The sequence below is a fragment of the Thermobia domestica genome, chromosome 15 (assembly GCF_964235325.1).
Source record: "Thermobia domestica chromosome 15, izTheDome1.hap1.1, whole genome shotgun sequence".
In the NCBI taxonomy this organism is placed as follows: domain Eukaryota; kingdom Metazoa; phylum Arthropoda; class Insecta; order Zygentoma; family Lepismatidae; genus Thermobia; species Thermobia domestica.
This window is the reverse complement of record NC_137468.1, coordinates 4,939,591-4,956,168: the sequence shown is the minus strand read 5'-3', so window position 1 is coordinate 4,956,168 and position 16,578 is coordinate 4,939,591. Positions and strand designations below refer to the sequence as shown.

Here is a 16,578-nt window from a genome sequence, read left to right as displayed (position 1 = left end):
CGGTAGAACCATCTACACTAAGACTTTCTTCACTCATTTTCATGAACTGGGTCACGCGTTTAAAAGCTCATTATCATTAATCCACTCATTACTTCACATACTTATCTCAGTTTGGCACACAAAACAATAATTATAAAAATATATTAAGACATATCCTAACACAAATTATCAAATAAACAAATATCCTAAAGCTGAGGTCGCCAATTATAACATACCGTTCTCAGGGTATTGAAAAAAAAAATTCAAGATTATATTAAACTTAATGTTCAGGTTGCGTTAGCTCTAGCAAAACAGAAGGAAGACAATATAATAAAGTTATTATCTATCATCAGAAGATTTCCAAATTCTTGTTTTGTGGCCAACCAAGAAATAAGGGTTAACATTGTCCAGCTTAATTAGTATATATATATAAAGAAAATAAGCAATTAGAACTGTCTAAGTTCAAGTTTATAAATTGCATTTGAAATCATAAAGTCAAATTCTCAAGACTAGTTTATTTGTGCCATTAATTAACGATTACATTATAATAGATTTAAAAAAAAATGTCATTAAACATTTGCCTTCATCATGGTATCTCAAAGATACTTTATCGACATTTTATATGGAAATATGTTATCATAGTAGTTTAACATATTCGTATTATCAGACATGATTCTCAACGTTGATACATATAGGAAATTCTTAATACTAAAACAAAATTGGCGATCCATCCTCTCTACTTCTATATTTCTAAATAAACATCTTAATTGAGCGTTCATTCTTTATAGTATCCCTGTCGTATATCAAATGAAATACAAATATAGGCCATATCATTACTACTACAACGTCATTCTTTTAACTTCAATTGAATAAGTAGCATTATTACTTCACATTAGCCTATGCATCATTTTCATAACACATATAACGTGGAAAACATTGCTATCAATGAAGAATGAAGTATTTACAAATGTATATTGAGTGAAAGAAAAGAAGACAAAAAAAAAAAAAAATCTACTCGACAGGTTCAAACATTAGAACGCCTTTCCAACTATTATTATTTTAACTTATTATTGTTTCTGTTCATGATCAGTTAAGCTTGAAGAGGGATGGATACGCGTAAGGAATCATATTCTAATTGGGGAAGCAAGTTGAGACATATTCCAACGTTACTAGTTTCGATGAGGCAAAATATATGTTTAATGGATTGAATAGGCACGTAATTATCATCATGGCACGTTCAAAGTAAACATCTACCTACCGAAGAAAAAAAAAACGTTGCACGCGGTGATAGTTTTAGAAATAATGATATTAAATCCAAAGGTATGTCCAAATAAAATTTCACCGGATCAGCACAGACCGATATCAACATCAAAGAATACGTTAACTCTTAAATTTTCCTAACCTACGATACTAAATATATGTTGCGAAAACAATGTGACAAGACATATGAAAGAGAATTTTAAATTACGAGCATGTTACGAGATACTATAAAAAGGGCACGTCACTAAATACTAAAACACGTTCAAAGTACAATTTTTCCGATTTCACACATATTGCGCATGTAGAAATGTATTACAAATCAATATTAAAGAGCACACGATGAAATATGGAAAGCGCACATACAAAATATATTACGAAATAATATTAAAAGGACACACGACAAAATATGGAAAAACACGTTCGAAGTACAATTGTTACTGGCTCTACACTTACGATATACTTCTCCCTAACCTACACAAATGTATTTTATTTATTTATTTATTTATTTTTTTTTTAAAATAACAGTAGTATATATATATAAATGAAAACACTCTCAAAGAAATTTCATCATCATTAACATTTACCAATGACATACGTTACGGAGCATCTAATATTCTAACATAAACCGTCAAGTTATCACAAGTGCGTTCAAAATGAAGTTCACCCCGGCAAAACAAAATATATCACATGACAAAATAAAAGGCACATATTAGATTTGAAATCACAGGCAAAATTAAATTCTCTAACCTAACCAAAATATTATGGGACACATCTTCTTTAAATTCAGATTTAACCTACCTACAGACACATATTAGATTCGAAAGCACAGACAAAATTTAATTTCCTAACCTAGCCGACATAAATATTCTGGTTCGCACATTTAAGTTTGACCTAACCTAACCTACAGCAAATATTCCACAAAATAAAACATCATCAAGGGACATGCGTTTAACTGAGCTTACCTAACCTAAACATTCAAAGATCTTAAAGTACATTACTATAGAAGAGTGCGTGCAAAGTAAAGGTTTACCGTATCAACACACAAGATTTTCAGGTTCACGTATCAAGTACATAAGATTTCATACTTCGATCATACATGCTTATGGCATGCAATCATTTGTACATGAATGGACTATGATAATGAGCTTGAAAGACGCGTAACGCTTTTCGATTTAACTACGCATAGTAATCTTGAAGCACTTCATGATTGAACAAGGAAAAAAAAAACAAAGAAAAGATATTACCAGTTAGGAAGTTCCACAGGTTATGCAAGTCCAATCTTTCAGTTCAATAGGCAGATTTCGTATGCCCACTTCTTAAAATCCAAAAATTGATTCCACTGGATCACCAGTTCGATACCCTACAGTCGTAGGAGACCGTCCGTGTGGCCCATTGTCGTCAACTTTGAAAAATTACATCCCCTTTGCCATCACTATACTTCACCAGTAATGGCGGAGATGGTATTTGGCGGCCTTGGGCCTAAATGTGTTTAAGTTAATTTTGAAGTCAGGCTCCTCGGTTAATTTCTTCACTTTCTAATTGTCTCGGTTCACCAAAAGATTAGAATTTAGATAAGGTTAACTTCCCGAATATATACTTTAGCTATCAAATTTCCAAATTTAAAGGAGCCTAACTCAGACCGCCTTCTACGTTCTTTACTTCATGGTGGTCAACTACGTCATCTTAGTCGCGTCACCAGACCTTAATAAGCGCGGTTTTAATATTACATAATCGCCTACGAACTAAAACAAATTTATATGTCTTCTGTTACTATACAAAACCCTATTCAAATAAGCAGTCATTCTGTCTATTAAATGACATTTCCTAATTATCAGAAATAACCACATAACAGAAATTTCAAACTCACCTAACCACGTCTTGAAAATAGTTCCCGTTGCGATGACGACCGCTGTTCTCACTGTTTAAACAGGTCGCCATTTGTAAAATAGATGCCCGCATAGCGATTTAAGCGCCCTCTTGTAATGATAGCCAGACTGAGTAACAAATGAACATCAGAATGAGTAACAGATGAACATCAGAGTGCATAAAAAAAAAAAAAACGATGGGTAGTATCACGTGAATAATTGACAGAAATACGTATATGAGGTAAAGTGAAAGTGTAGACTAGTTTTTACTATATTAAACTATGAATAGAATTATTAGAGTAACGCGAAACAGTTGTAGAAAGAAACAGTTCGAAGTTTTAGTGGTAAATTATTGTTGTGTTTGCATATCTCTCATATAAAACTGATCACCTTTTGTGCCATTTATTTCATTGGCAACGAAACAAATTAACATCAAAACAAATCTTCGGAGGCACTCAGGTGCAGTATTACAATACACGAACCAACTTTAACACTGCGTAAACCACCGGTAAACATTAAAATACGGAAACCAACCCAAACAGAAATGTAACCGGTAATCGGTCGGTTACAGCATATAAAACTAATAACCCTTTTGTGCCATTTATTTCATTGGCAACGAAACAAATTAACATCAAAACGAATCTTTGGAGGCACTCGGGTGCAGTATTACAATACACGAACCAACTTTAACGCTGTATAAACAACCGGTACACATTACAATACGGGTAAACATTACAATCCGGGAGCCAACTCAAATAGAATGTAAACAACCGTTAATCGGTCTGTTACAAACACCACTTCGATATTTGGCCTCGTTTTCGAGTTATTAGGTTTTAAGTATGTTGACCTTTGACCTCGATGATCATTATTTTGGAACTTGTAGTAGTTGATGACCAATTACTAAATGTGTAAACACCACTTCGATATTTGGCTCCGTTTTTGAGTTATCAGGTTTTAAGTATTTTGACCTCGATGGTCATTATTTTGGAACTTGTACTAGTTGATGACCAATTGCAAAATGTGGAAACACCACCTCAATGTGTAGCTCCGTTTTCGAGTTATTGGGTTTTAAGTATTTTGACCTTTGACCTCGATGGCCACTAATTTTGGGACATGTAGTACCTGATGACCAATTTCTAAATGTGGCTCCGTTTTCGAGTTTTGACCTTTGACCTCGATGGTCAGTAGTTGATGACCAATTGCTAAATGTGGAAACAGCACCTCGATATGTTGTTTCGCTTTTGAGTTTGACCTTTGTTCACGATGGTCAGTAGTTTGGGGACATGCTTGTGTCATTTCTGCTATGTTAAATTAAGGGTTGGGAACGAAATCAGTGCTACGTTAAAATAGGGGTGGAGAATGTGTTCATAAATTTCTGCTATGTTAAAATGTTCAAATAGGGGTTGAAAAAGTAATCATAAAAGAGAACGAGTACACCCCCTAAAAAGTGCTCATAAAAGGGAACGAATCTTATGTATTATCTGCTCTGCTATGTAATTTCAATTAGGGGTGGAAAAAATGGTCATCAAAGAGAAAGAATGAATACACCCTCTAAAATGATTATCTGTAGACCGTGGGTGTTCGATTGTAATCTTTGCTCGTTATGTTAAAACAAGGGTTGGAATGAGTTATCTGCTATGTTACGTATTCTTATGTCATTTCTGTTATGTTAAAATAGGGGTTGAAAAATATGCTCATAAAAGAGAACGAGTTCACCCCTAAAATGGAGGCCTGCTATGTTATGTAGTCTTATGTGTTATCTGCTATGTTAAAATAGGGGTTGAAAAATATGCTCATAAAAGGGAACGAGTTCACCCCTTAAAATAGACTGTGTTTAATCTTCGCTATGTTTCGTTATGTTAAAATAAGGGTTGAAAAATGTGCCATACTCTTTTATTAGCTGTGCTATGTTCAAATAGGGGTGGAACGAGTCTTATGTATCTGCTGTGTGTTCATAATGTGCTCATAAAAGAGAACGAGTCCACCCCTGCTATGTTACGTAGTCTTATGTGTTATCTGCTATGTTAAAATAGGGGTTGAAAAATATGCTCATAAAAGGGAACGAGTTCACCCCTTAAAATAGACTGTGTTTAATCTTTGCTATGTTTCGTTATGTTAAAATAAGGGTTGAAAAATGTGCCATACTCTTTTATTAGCTGTGCTATGTTCAAATAGGGGTGGAACGAGTCTTATGTATCTGCTGTGTGTTCATAATGTGCTCATAAAAGAGAACGAGTCCACCCCTGCTATGTTACGTAGTCTCTTCTATGTGTTCGTAGTCTCAGTGTAATTTCTGCTATGTTAAAATAAGGGTTGGAAAATAAACCATACTCTTGTATTAGCTCTTCTATGTTACATAGTCTTATGCTCTGCTGTGTGTTCATAGTCTCAGTGTAATTTCTGCTATGTTAAAATAAGGGTTGAAAAATATGCTCATAAAAGGAAATGAATACACCCTTGTTATGTTAGGTACTCTTATGTGTTATCTGCTCTTCTATGTGTTCGTAATCTTATGTGTTATCTGCTATGTTAAAATAAGGGTTGAAAAAGTGCTCATAAAAGGGAACGAGTACACCCTTGCTATGTTACGTAGTCTTATGTTCTGCTATGTGTTCCAAATCTTATATGTTATCTGCCATGTTAAAATAGTGCTATGTGTTATCTGCTCTTTTATGTGTTCGTAATTAAAATAGGGGTTGAAAAAGTGCTCATAAAAGGGAACGAGTTCACCCCTAAAATATGCTTATAAAAGAGAACGAGTACACCCCTGAAAAATGTTCATAAAAGGGAACGAGTCTTATGTGTTATCTGCTCTGCTGTGTGATGTTCGTAGGGGTTGGAAAATATGCTCATAAAACGGAACGAGTTCACCCCTAAAAAGTGGTTATAAAAGAGAACGAGTACACCCCCTAAAAAGTATTCACAAAAGGGAATAAATTCAACCCTAAAATTGAGGTCGTAAAAGACCGTGGTTTCACGATGTAAGGTGCTCAATTTCCCAGGGGCTCCTGAGTTGGCTAATGTTGTCCGAAGGTGTTCCAGATCGATCCATTTTCTACTACTAACTTGCACAATCACCATTCCCTATAAATACTATATTCTTAATGAGGTATGTTTCATTAAAATATCTGAAGGAGTTGTACCTAGTCAAGACTTACGTGTTAAGGTCAACTGAATATTCTTTCAGCTGGGGTTTCTGATCTGCCTGATCAGGATTCCATCTATAGATAAGGAATTTCTTGATTCTTGCACTAGATTCTGTCCCTACGGCGGCAGAAACATGAAAATGGCGAACCTGCAAAAATAAATATCGTGAGTGAACAATTCAATAGTGTTTCATTCAATGTGACGCATTGACGACCTTCCCCCTGCCCCAAGTAAATATTCTAACTACTTAACTCTAATATACATTAATAAAAATGTCATACGGATCCAATCAAAATGCTATATAAATACCAAGAGACTTTGTGAAAAACATAGATCCCTATCCCGAAAAGAAAAGACGCACGGAAATGCGAAGAACACAGAACGATAAGTTTGCTTTCCCATGCATCAAAAATACTGTGCAAAATTGTCACACAACTAATGGAAGGAAAAATCGAAGAACGGCTACTAGAGGACCAGTTTGGATTCAGGAGGAGAAGGGAACAAAGGAAGCAATACTAAGTCTACGGTTGATCATGGAACAGCACATTCGAATAAACAAACCAACTGTGATAGTACTTCTAGACATAGAGAAAGCTTTTGACAACGTAGATTGGAATATTATGTTCAGAGCAATGAAGAATCTGAAGGTGGATTACAGAAACAGAAGAATAATATACCGATGCCAAACAGATGTTATAGGAAGAGACCAAAACGAAGCAACAATAAGTAAAGGAGTAAGGCAAGGACGTGGACTTTCACCTCTCCTGTTCAACGTCTATATAGAAAAGGCTATGAAAAAATTCTTTGATAAAAACGAGGAAGGCACAAAAGTAAATGGTCAGGTTTTCAACGGGAAGGTTCTAGAGCACAGGTCCCCCCATACAGGTCAGTACCTAGGTTGGTTTCTTCCTGTACAAAAGTTTAATATTTAATTCAAATAGTATTGCCGAACGAGCGTGAGCGAGTGAAGCCGAGTTAGAGCCCCGCAAAGCACGTTGTTTTCGGTATTTATGGGAAGGGGGACCTGTGTTCTAGAACCCTGCCGTTTTCAACACAATCAGTTTTGCTGATAACATAGCATTGATAGCGAAGTACGAAAAGGACTTGCAGGAAGCACTTTCACACCTGAACGGCCAACTGGAAAAACATGCAAAATGAAGATAAATAAGAAGAAAACCAAAGTGATAAAGTGCACAAGGGCAGGACAGGAAGAGGCAAACGTATGGCTAGATGGAGAGAAAATCGAAGATATTAAGACGTTCCCCTATTTAGGAAGTCTAATATCCTCGGACGGAGGAAGTGAAAAAGACGTCAAAACAGCGCAAGCTAATAAGCATTCAATAGGAAAAGAGGACTACTAACATCAAGAAATGTGTCGTTGGACATTCGAAAACTATTTATTAAGACCCTGGTATGGAGTGTAGCGCTTTACGGATCAGAGATGTGGACATTGAGAAAAGCTGAAATATCCAACCTGGAAGAATTTGAAATGCGGTGTTGGCGCAGAATGCTGCGCATATCATGGACCGAAAGGAAAAGGAATGAAGTACTACACGAAGCTAATGAAGGACGACAGACCATGAAGATAATAGGAAAAAGAAGAAACAGCATGCTTGACCATCTTATTCGGCACTCCGATTAGATCACTTTGTTGATAGAGGAAAAGGCAGAAAGAAAACCAGGAAGACGACGACCAAGGATAGAATATACAGATGCAGTTACGAAGACGAGGCGTTATCAAAGTATAAAACAGCTCTCCCAAGCGAGAGAAAAGTTTTAAAATTTCCATGTTGCTCACCACTATGCTTGAGTTGAACAAGAAGATGACATGTATGTGTAAACAATACTAGTATGGAACCCCCTGTGGCGCGAGAAACCCAGGCCCAATTCCCACTGGGAGCTAAGCTATAAAAATAATAACTCCAACCAGTTCATTCATTTTTCCATTACGATGTAGCACACAACGTCGATGTAATTTTATATATTGAGTATAATCTAGAACTTTTTTCCCCTTAGAAAAGGAATTTTCTAAAACTCAGGAGCATGTGGCCACTTATTTAGTCTCGTGAAGTACTCTATTTTTGAAACACATTTTAAACCGTTGCTTCAAGCTCAAGAATACGCACTTTATTGTAAGTGATACTAAACTTTGGCTTGGTCTAAATACCAATCATATAAATCATTTCAGATGTTATTCCGTGATGATGAAACACAACGTCAATCTGAATATGGAGGGAAAAAATATAGAAATTCCTCTCTTTCCTAAGTAGAAACAGAATTTTTGAAAACGCTGGAAGACGCGTCCAATTATTATTAATGAGAACCTGATACACTCCAATGTTTCAATTCCTTAACTTGAAAGGTAACTTCTTGAAAATTGCTAAACTAAACTAACTGTTAGAATCTTCCTTCCAGTGGGGCCATTCCAGAAGAATTAATGAAACATTACGCCTCGGAAAGATTAGTTATAATTGAAGGCAACATCGAAATTCCAAAGAAAGTGTTGATCACTTTCTACCTTTTCTTGAAAAAGCGAGATATGCCGCGAAAATATAACACTTGAGTTCGTAAAAAATTCTCGTGTACACATACAAACATAAAATAATTGCTTCCTTTCTTTTTAGTGGCCACCTAGCACAGATTAGTTCGTTTCCTGCACTGTAGTTTTTATGCCACAAACTCGGACGCTGTATTTATATGCAACTCGAATAAAATTGTAATTTTTCAACAATTACTTATTGCAGACAATATATAAGCATTGAAAACACATGGGATACTCACCTCTAACTTCCATAATAACGTACAAATACATAATTCAACACGTGCAGTGTTTCCTATGCCATATACACCGTTTTTCCGTTATTCTCGTCTATGTGGATGCCCACTCCGCTTCCTACTAATGCACCCTTGCTCGGGCTCTCCTGCTGCGCTTCTAATCTCATTCAGTTAGATTCGTTAAGTTTAGTAGCAACCTATCACAAGTTGGTTAATGCATTTTGCACAATAGTTATGGTATACGTACATTTAAGCCCACCTAAAATGCATCTGCACCGAGAGAACGGAAGGTTCTAAAATGCTAGCCCGCACATGTAGGTGAAGGTAGATTGGTAGCTAGAGTGGTTTGTTCATTTATGGAGCCTCAATACTCAATTCACATAGTAATCCCGAGCAAGCGAGAGTGAATAAAGGCGGGTTAGTAGCCAAGTTGATCATATCTTTATTACGGCTCAACGAGGATGTGGGCCAGTGCTCTAGAACTCTACCCCGAGGTTACAAATCAGAAGGGTTCTAGAATACAGGGCTACACATCATAAATGATAAAAGCAGAAACAGTCGAATTACTGAAAGAGAAGTCCTATATATGCAATGACTGGCGGTTCAACAACTGTTTCTAAAAAAATGTTACAATCTCGGTAATTTCTGTTTACATTGGGTTAGTTTAGGTTACATTATGTTAGTGCACGGGTCCAGCACAATATTCCCAACAATGATAGAATTTCGCTTATTTCTACTATGATTAGGTTGGGGTACAGTTTTACTATACGGATCCACAGATTGTAAAATGCTAGGAAAATTTGGGGAAGACTTTAATTTGCCCATTTTATGTCGAGAACAGAACCCGACGAACCTCTGCGGGGCTTCTAACCCGTTCCTACTACTACTGCTACTGCTACTCCTACCCCATATTTAACTCACCTAGTAATGCCAAGCAAGCGTCAGCGAGTGACCCCGGGTTAGAGCCCAGCAGAATACGCTGCTTTCTGTCTTTATTACAGCTAAATAAGAAGGGGGATCTGTTCTAGAACCCAGCCTACTCCTACCCCTACTACTACTTATACTGTGGATTCGTGTAGTAAAACTGTATGTAGGTTGGTTCGGATTAGCTTAGGTTAGATTTGGTTATGTTAGGTTAGGCCTAAGTACTTGCATTATCCATTTCTCCTGTAAATTTTGTTTTTTACATGCTTCTGGAACCCTTCTGCTAAACAAACCCCAATGACTGTATATGTGGGCCCCTAATGTAAATCTGAATCTTTGCAGTTTATTCTCTTCAACATTTTTAATGCAAATTTATATAACTTATCTCTGGATTTTCAACACATAATACTGGAAAATATTGTTAAATAAAATGCAGCTGGCAATACTCTTTACTCCAACATTAAGCACGTAGTAGAATATTCTAACACTTATAAAGCACAAGAACAATAATTCAAATTATTACTACCAAAACCTAGTTTACTTCAAATTTACCTGTCTCCGAAAACATTCTCTGAATGTTTTAAAAAGAGAAAATTCACCATTGGTTTAAAAATAAACCATCGAACTGATTACGAAACAAGTTACACTGCTTCTCTTCACTGATTAACATATTGGAAAACCTGATTAAAAATTATAATGTACTGCATTACCATTTTTAATCCGCCTACTAGCTCCTGAAAGGCCAACATCTTGAATTCGTAACGGGACAAATATGTCCCTCTTAATTACAAGACTTGGGAAAATACTTCCAGGAAAAAAGCAATTACACCGGCGAAGTTCCAGCCAGCTGCAAGTGCCAAGTGTCTGCTGAACAGCGTTGCGAAGAACTTGCATAAAGATTATCGTGATTCCACTTAAATTATCATATTCGCAACTTTTTTAAGGATCTTGTTACACATTATCATCGCAAAAATTGCGAGGCTTATCTCAAAGTAAACTGTGCAAATATTAATCAACTATATTACTAGTATCACAAACATAAAGAGCAGAATTTGCACTGCGTTAACGCAAACTATTATAGAATGGGACCCTTGGCACAGTATTAATAAATGTCAATTTTGTGACGAACCGTATTTCGTTACACCTATTTTCCTTATTTCTTGCTCATTTTATTTTTCCTTTCTAACTATTTCATTTTTATGTTCCTTCATTGCTATTTATACAAATCATTTATATGTAATAACTTATTTGCGAACGCAATGAATAGAAAACTTATTTAATCTACACATCAATGGATTCAGCTCGACAAAACGAACGGATCGATATTGATTTTAACTACTACCGGTGATCCACTTGAGGTTCTATTTTCCGAGGGTGGGGTATAATCAGAAACGATACATATATAATCTAGCTTGACAAAACAAATCGATCGAGACCCATTTTAACTACTTGCTGTTGTATTTTCGCTCGGCCTCACTATCCTCAGTGGAGTTCGGGCCCACTCAGATTTGCACTCACTAATTAAGTTTGTTGGGTTACGCCGTGACACACTAGGAAACCTTGCGGTGTTAACGTAGGTGTGGTCACCAGCAAAGAATCTGCTCTTTATATAAAGAGAAAACTTTAGAGAAGAGTTGTGTGTTCAATAAAGTTAAAAACTGAAACAACACACTTACACACACCGCTTCCTGGAGAAATAAGCATTGTTTTCCGTCGGCTTGACCCCTATTGTGCGTCAAGCTTCGCGCTGGCCATATGGGTTGTACAGCCTTTGGAGACAGTCGGCTGACGAGAACGCAATATTATCTCTCTGGGATAGCATAGAGAGGCACGATACACAAACTAGAGAAAAAAAAACCTTTTTAGATAGTACAAATACGGCCCTTATTAGAGCCATGCCCCGCCCTCCCAAGAAGCCACCAGTCAGAAGAACACCAACAGAAGATGAGCCAGTGCTCTGGAACGCCAGGGAAGGAGCAACCACACCCAGAAGACACCCTGAATCTAAAGAAGATGACAAGCAAAGCAGAGTAGAGAAGCTTCTAGAACGTTACCAGGGGAAGGACCTTGAGGCATTCTTACATACTTCACCGATATTCATGAAGGGTGTTTCTCAGAGATATACTGATGAAGACGTCAGAGCTATCACCGCTGAAGGAATGGACGATAACGACTTCCTAGTGGTAGATGATGGAACACAAATCAAAATGTTTTTAGAAATATGGCCACACGGCAATTATTTCTGAAGACATTCCAACCAGAAGATTTTGGTAGGCACGTTGTGCTAGATACTTCGTTCAACTGGCCAGCTACTACCCATGACGAGGCAGAGACTTCAGAAGCGCACCCAGAGGAAGCAACCAGTGTCAGCAACAACAATGCTCCAAACGAGATGGCGTCAGGAAAACCAAACCCAGAAGACGGAGAATTTCATGTAGTCCGAAGAAGAGGAAAAAACAAGAAAGCTTTAGAAGAGCAACCAACAACAGTGGAAAACCAAGAATCACACAGGAGAGAGTCGAACCCAGAAGGGAAGAAACCCTTCACATACAGGTGAAAAACACTCAATCACAGGTGAAAAACCACTACACACAGGTGGAAACCAATTTTAAACATACTGTAAATCAGGCCTCCGGCTCTTACCAGGACCAGCAAAGACGTACAGCTACCAACCAATCAGAACCCAGCAATCACGGCAAGAACAACCAATCACAGTGCAGCAGTCACCTAACTATCCAGAAGCAGAGCAGCCAATCAGAAGACAGCAGCGCACCAAGCAACCTACGACAGAACAACCAATCAGGAAGCAGCAGTGAACCAAGCACCTTACACCAGAAAAACCAATCAGATTCCAGCTTTATTGCAAACAGCAACCAATCAGAAGCCAACACAACATCAAAGAAGTATACACAAAGCGAAGAACCCAAGAACAAAAAGAAGACAAAAAATAAACCCATATTCACGTGTGTGATTAAAGGATTTCTCCCTAACCAAGAAGTAAAGTCCCTCGAAGAAGAACTACGCAAACGAGATGTTCTTTTCACCTCCATAACGAGAATAAAAACAGCCAATGGACCAACTCCACTAGTAAGACTATTCTCCACCAAGCTAGAAGATATCAACAAATTAATCACACACGTATTGAAGACAAAAAACAAAACTTACAAAGTTGAGCAGTCAAGAAATCAACCGCGCCCCATGCCCTGTTGGAATTGCTACTCGTATGGACATCTCAAGCACCAATGTCACAACAATAGAGTATGCAATAGATGTGGCAACTCGCACACCAACCAATATAACCTACCACTAAACAAGAAGTTCTGCGCAACCTGCAATATGACTGGACACAGGACGGGGAGTAGCGACTGCCCTCTACGTCCAAAAAACCAAACCCAAATGAAGAAACCCACTGTAATCACAGAAGAAGATTTTACAAAAGACAAACATTTTCAGAGCCAGGCTGCAAACAAGAATGAAAAACAAAACAAAGATGTAGAGCAAAATAACACAAATTCACCCACAATGGAAGAAATAGAAGACGCAATAGCAAGGACGACAAATAAAATCATAACTTGGGTAACATCAATATTAACTTCCACCACCCCACCAGAAAGCAGGCACATAATAGCTGAAGCAATCTCCAATACAACTAGAAAAATTTTCCAATCCACGATCAACATCATCCCAACAACAAACGGGCAGCTGTACATCACAATGCTGCAGGCAGCCACTAAGAAACAACGCAGGGGAAGCAGTGCGAAAGTCACGCACACTCAGGATGTAGGGAGATGACCACCCGCTACCTCTGCAGACAGATGACGACCACAGCACCGACATTGGATCAAGAAGAGGCCATTGCAGACTCCACTAACAAACACACCCCACTACGGACAACACAGATTTGTGTAAAACTAACAAGTCAGGATTTAACTTAACAGATAACTATCAATACTACAGACATGTTTACATGGATTTTTGCCACCCTTCATATGTGGTTTTGCCATGTAAATCTCTTACCGGTATGCATGCAGCATGACCGATTTAGGGTTTTTTCCCCTGGTTTCCAGGTTATTTGTCCCTCTCTCAAAACATAATAAACCTTCTCTCGCGCTTTCCTATCTTCTTCTTTACCTTTCTTTCTTTCTATCTACACAACTATAGATCCGCAGAAAATGTCTCCGTTTAAGATAGAAGCCGCGACTTACATTTCCACCCGACAGATGCTATAGTTTACTAACTGCATGTGAGGAGAGACACGTAGACAGGTGGTTGATGCCTTACTCTCTGTCAGGACGCGGGCTATCCTGAGGGGCGTCCTTATTATTAAATTTTCTGTTTCTGCTAACATCAAATAAGATCGCACTTTTGTTAGGAGTAGCTCGTTAGAGTAATGCTCCCGGAAGTACGAATGAAATACACAGTTCTGATTGGTTTTGCCAGGCAGCATTCAAATAGCAGAAGTCAAACGCTTACTGCTGTCGGAGTCTTCATCCCGGCGAAATTAAAATACCGCTAATTTTACAGTAATTATGTGATATCTTCAAATAGATAAAAGATAATTCAAATATGGAACAAAAGCACCCTAGACAATATTATTTTGCGTGAGGTACCGTTATCACAAGTCCGTTTTCAGCTGTTTAGAAACGCGAAAATAAATGCCGATTTTCAAAATGGCTCGAAATCGAAAGCAGATAAGTGAGTCGTGATAACGGTTTCTCATGTAAAATAATATTGTCTAGGGCGCACTTGTTCCATATTTCTATTATCTTTCTATCTATTTGAAGATATCACATAATTACTGTAAAATTAGCGCTATTTTAATTTCGCCGGGATGAAGACTCTTAAGCGTGCTAGCGCTATGTGCTGGCAATGAATATTGCTTTTGGCGTGGGTTCAAACCCGGCCCAAAGAAAGTTTTTTTATTTTTTTAAACTTTCATAGTACTTTTTTTATTAAAATAAAATGAAAATAATACTCTAAAAAGTGATTTACTTACTTTTGTGCAGATAAGTAGTAGTAGTAGTAGGAGGAGAAGTAGGTACGGGTTAGAAGTCCCGCAGGGCTTGTTTTGTTCCACTTTGACCCCCATTATATAAATTGACAACAACTGGATAGAATAGCGCGTAAAATAGGTGGCTAGAGTAGCGCGCGAAAAAAAAACGTACTTCCGGGAGCATCGCAGCCTTACTTCAGTCCTGTCTGAGACAGGCTTACGTTATCAAACCTGAAAATGATTGTCCATTTACTATCCGTAAAGAAATAATGTAAGTGATAGAATTGCATCACTATCAGCAGCATTTGTAGTTTGAGGGAAATTCCATACGTATATTTAGCAACTAGGGAACTTTCTCGATAAAATGTGAGAATCCAGGGAAATTCACACAGACTGATTGATCAATAGGCCTATAGTAAATGCTTAAATTACTCTTTGTTCTTCCGAAATAAACCATTACAATAGTAATAATTTGTGTGGCTGTCTGTCTGTCTGTTCAAAGTACCATGATTTGCACCGATTGTTGGCTGGGTATATTTGTAAATCAATAAAAGAAACGTGGTTGGCACTTACTTTAATATAGGTAATGATTAGAGACTGGATGTTAGGCAAAATGCCTATTCTTTAATATTAAAGATATGATCAAAAATAACGTTTTAAAGTTTATATGAGGGTTATAGTTTCGATTTAAGTCAATTTTATTTTGCCTATTTGCGTGTTTCGACGTTTACTGCCTAAATAATTGCTTTACTGCTTGATGTTACCTATTCTATACATTTTCTTCAAAATAAGCCATCATTGGGAAAATATATGATTTATATAACATATATAACACACACACACACACACACACACACACACACACACATATATATATATATATATATATATATATATATATATATATATATATATATATATATATATATATATATATATATATATACGTATATCAGGTGTTTGTAAACACAAGCACGTGATACGTTGCAATATATATATACAGGGTGAACTTCAAAAATGTGCACATACTTCGGGAGGTATATAATGATATCAAAAAGAAGAGAAAAGTTCCTCTTGTATTTTGTCAAATTTCGTGTCGTGTACAAGGGACAGTGGTGCTAATTTGGAACCAAAAATCGAATCTTGACAATTGGAACGAAGCACATAGATGTGCACATACGTTGGGAGGTGATTCGTGACATCAAAAGAAGACGAAAAGCTCTCTTGAATGTCAAGAATCACCTCCCGAAGTATGTGCACATCTTTCAGGTTCACCCAGTATAAATGGAATGCATAACAAGCTCCGATTTTATAGATATTATACAATAAAATAACATATTAACAAACAAGTATGTTTCTATGTTCTTTGAACATTATCTATGACTTGAATCATTTTTTAATGGTATTGAATATTTATCTTAATTATTTCGTGTTACATCTTAGTGCCTATTTTTTAAACTTTTTGGGTCTTATGCAGAGTCGTTTTGACGTATGATTAGCGTCATACTAAAGGCCAAACTACTGCAGGAAATATATGTTAGTCGAACTCTTTAGTATGGCACTAATAACGCGTCAAAACGACTCTGCATAAGACCCTTAGTGCCTATTTTCTAGGTTTTTAGTGACTAAACATCC

The 16,578-nt window shown here is 37.0% G+C and overlaps 1 protein-coding gene across 2 annotated transcripts in view; it reads right to left on the bottom strand.

Moving 5' to 3' along the window:
- The window catches only part of LOC145672045 (succinate dehydrogenase [ubiquinone] iron-sulfur subunit, mitochondrial-like), a 52,428-nt gene extending 41,593 nt beyond the window's left edge, over positions 1–10,835 (bottom strand). Inside the window, exons 1-2 of one of the 2 annotated variants that reach the window (XM_081741257.1) lie at positions 10,661–10,835; positions 6,263–6,399 (exon numbers count right to left, since the gene is read on the bottom strand). In XM_081741257.1, the coding sequence (XP_081597383.1) occupies positions 6,263–6,399; positions 10,661–10,699 (176 nt within the window). In that variant the 5' untranslated portion in view covers positions 10,700–10,835. Of the gene's footprint in view, positions 1–6,262; positions 6,400–10,502; positions 10,629–10,660 lie in introns of those variants that run through there. The other variant, XM_081741258.1, reaches the window with a different exon arrangement.
- Positions 10,836–16,578: the final 5,743 nt, after the last annotated feature.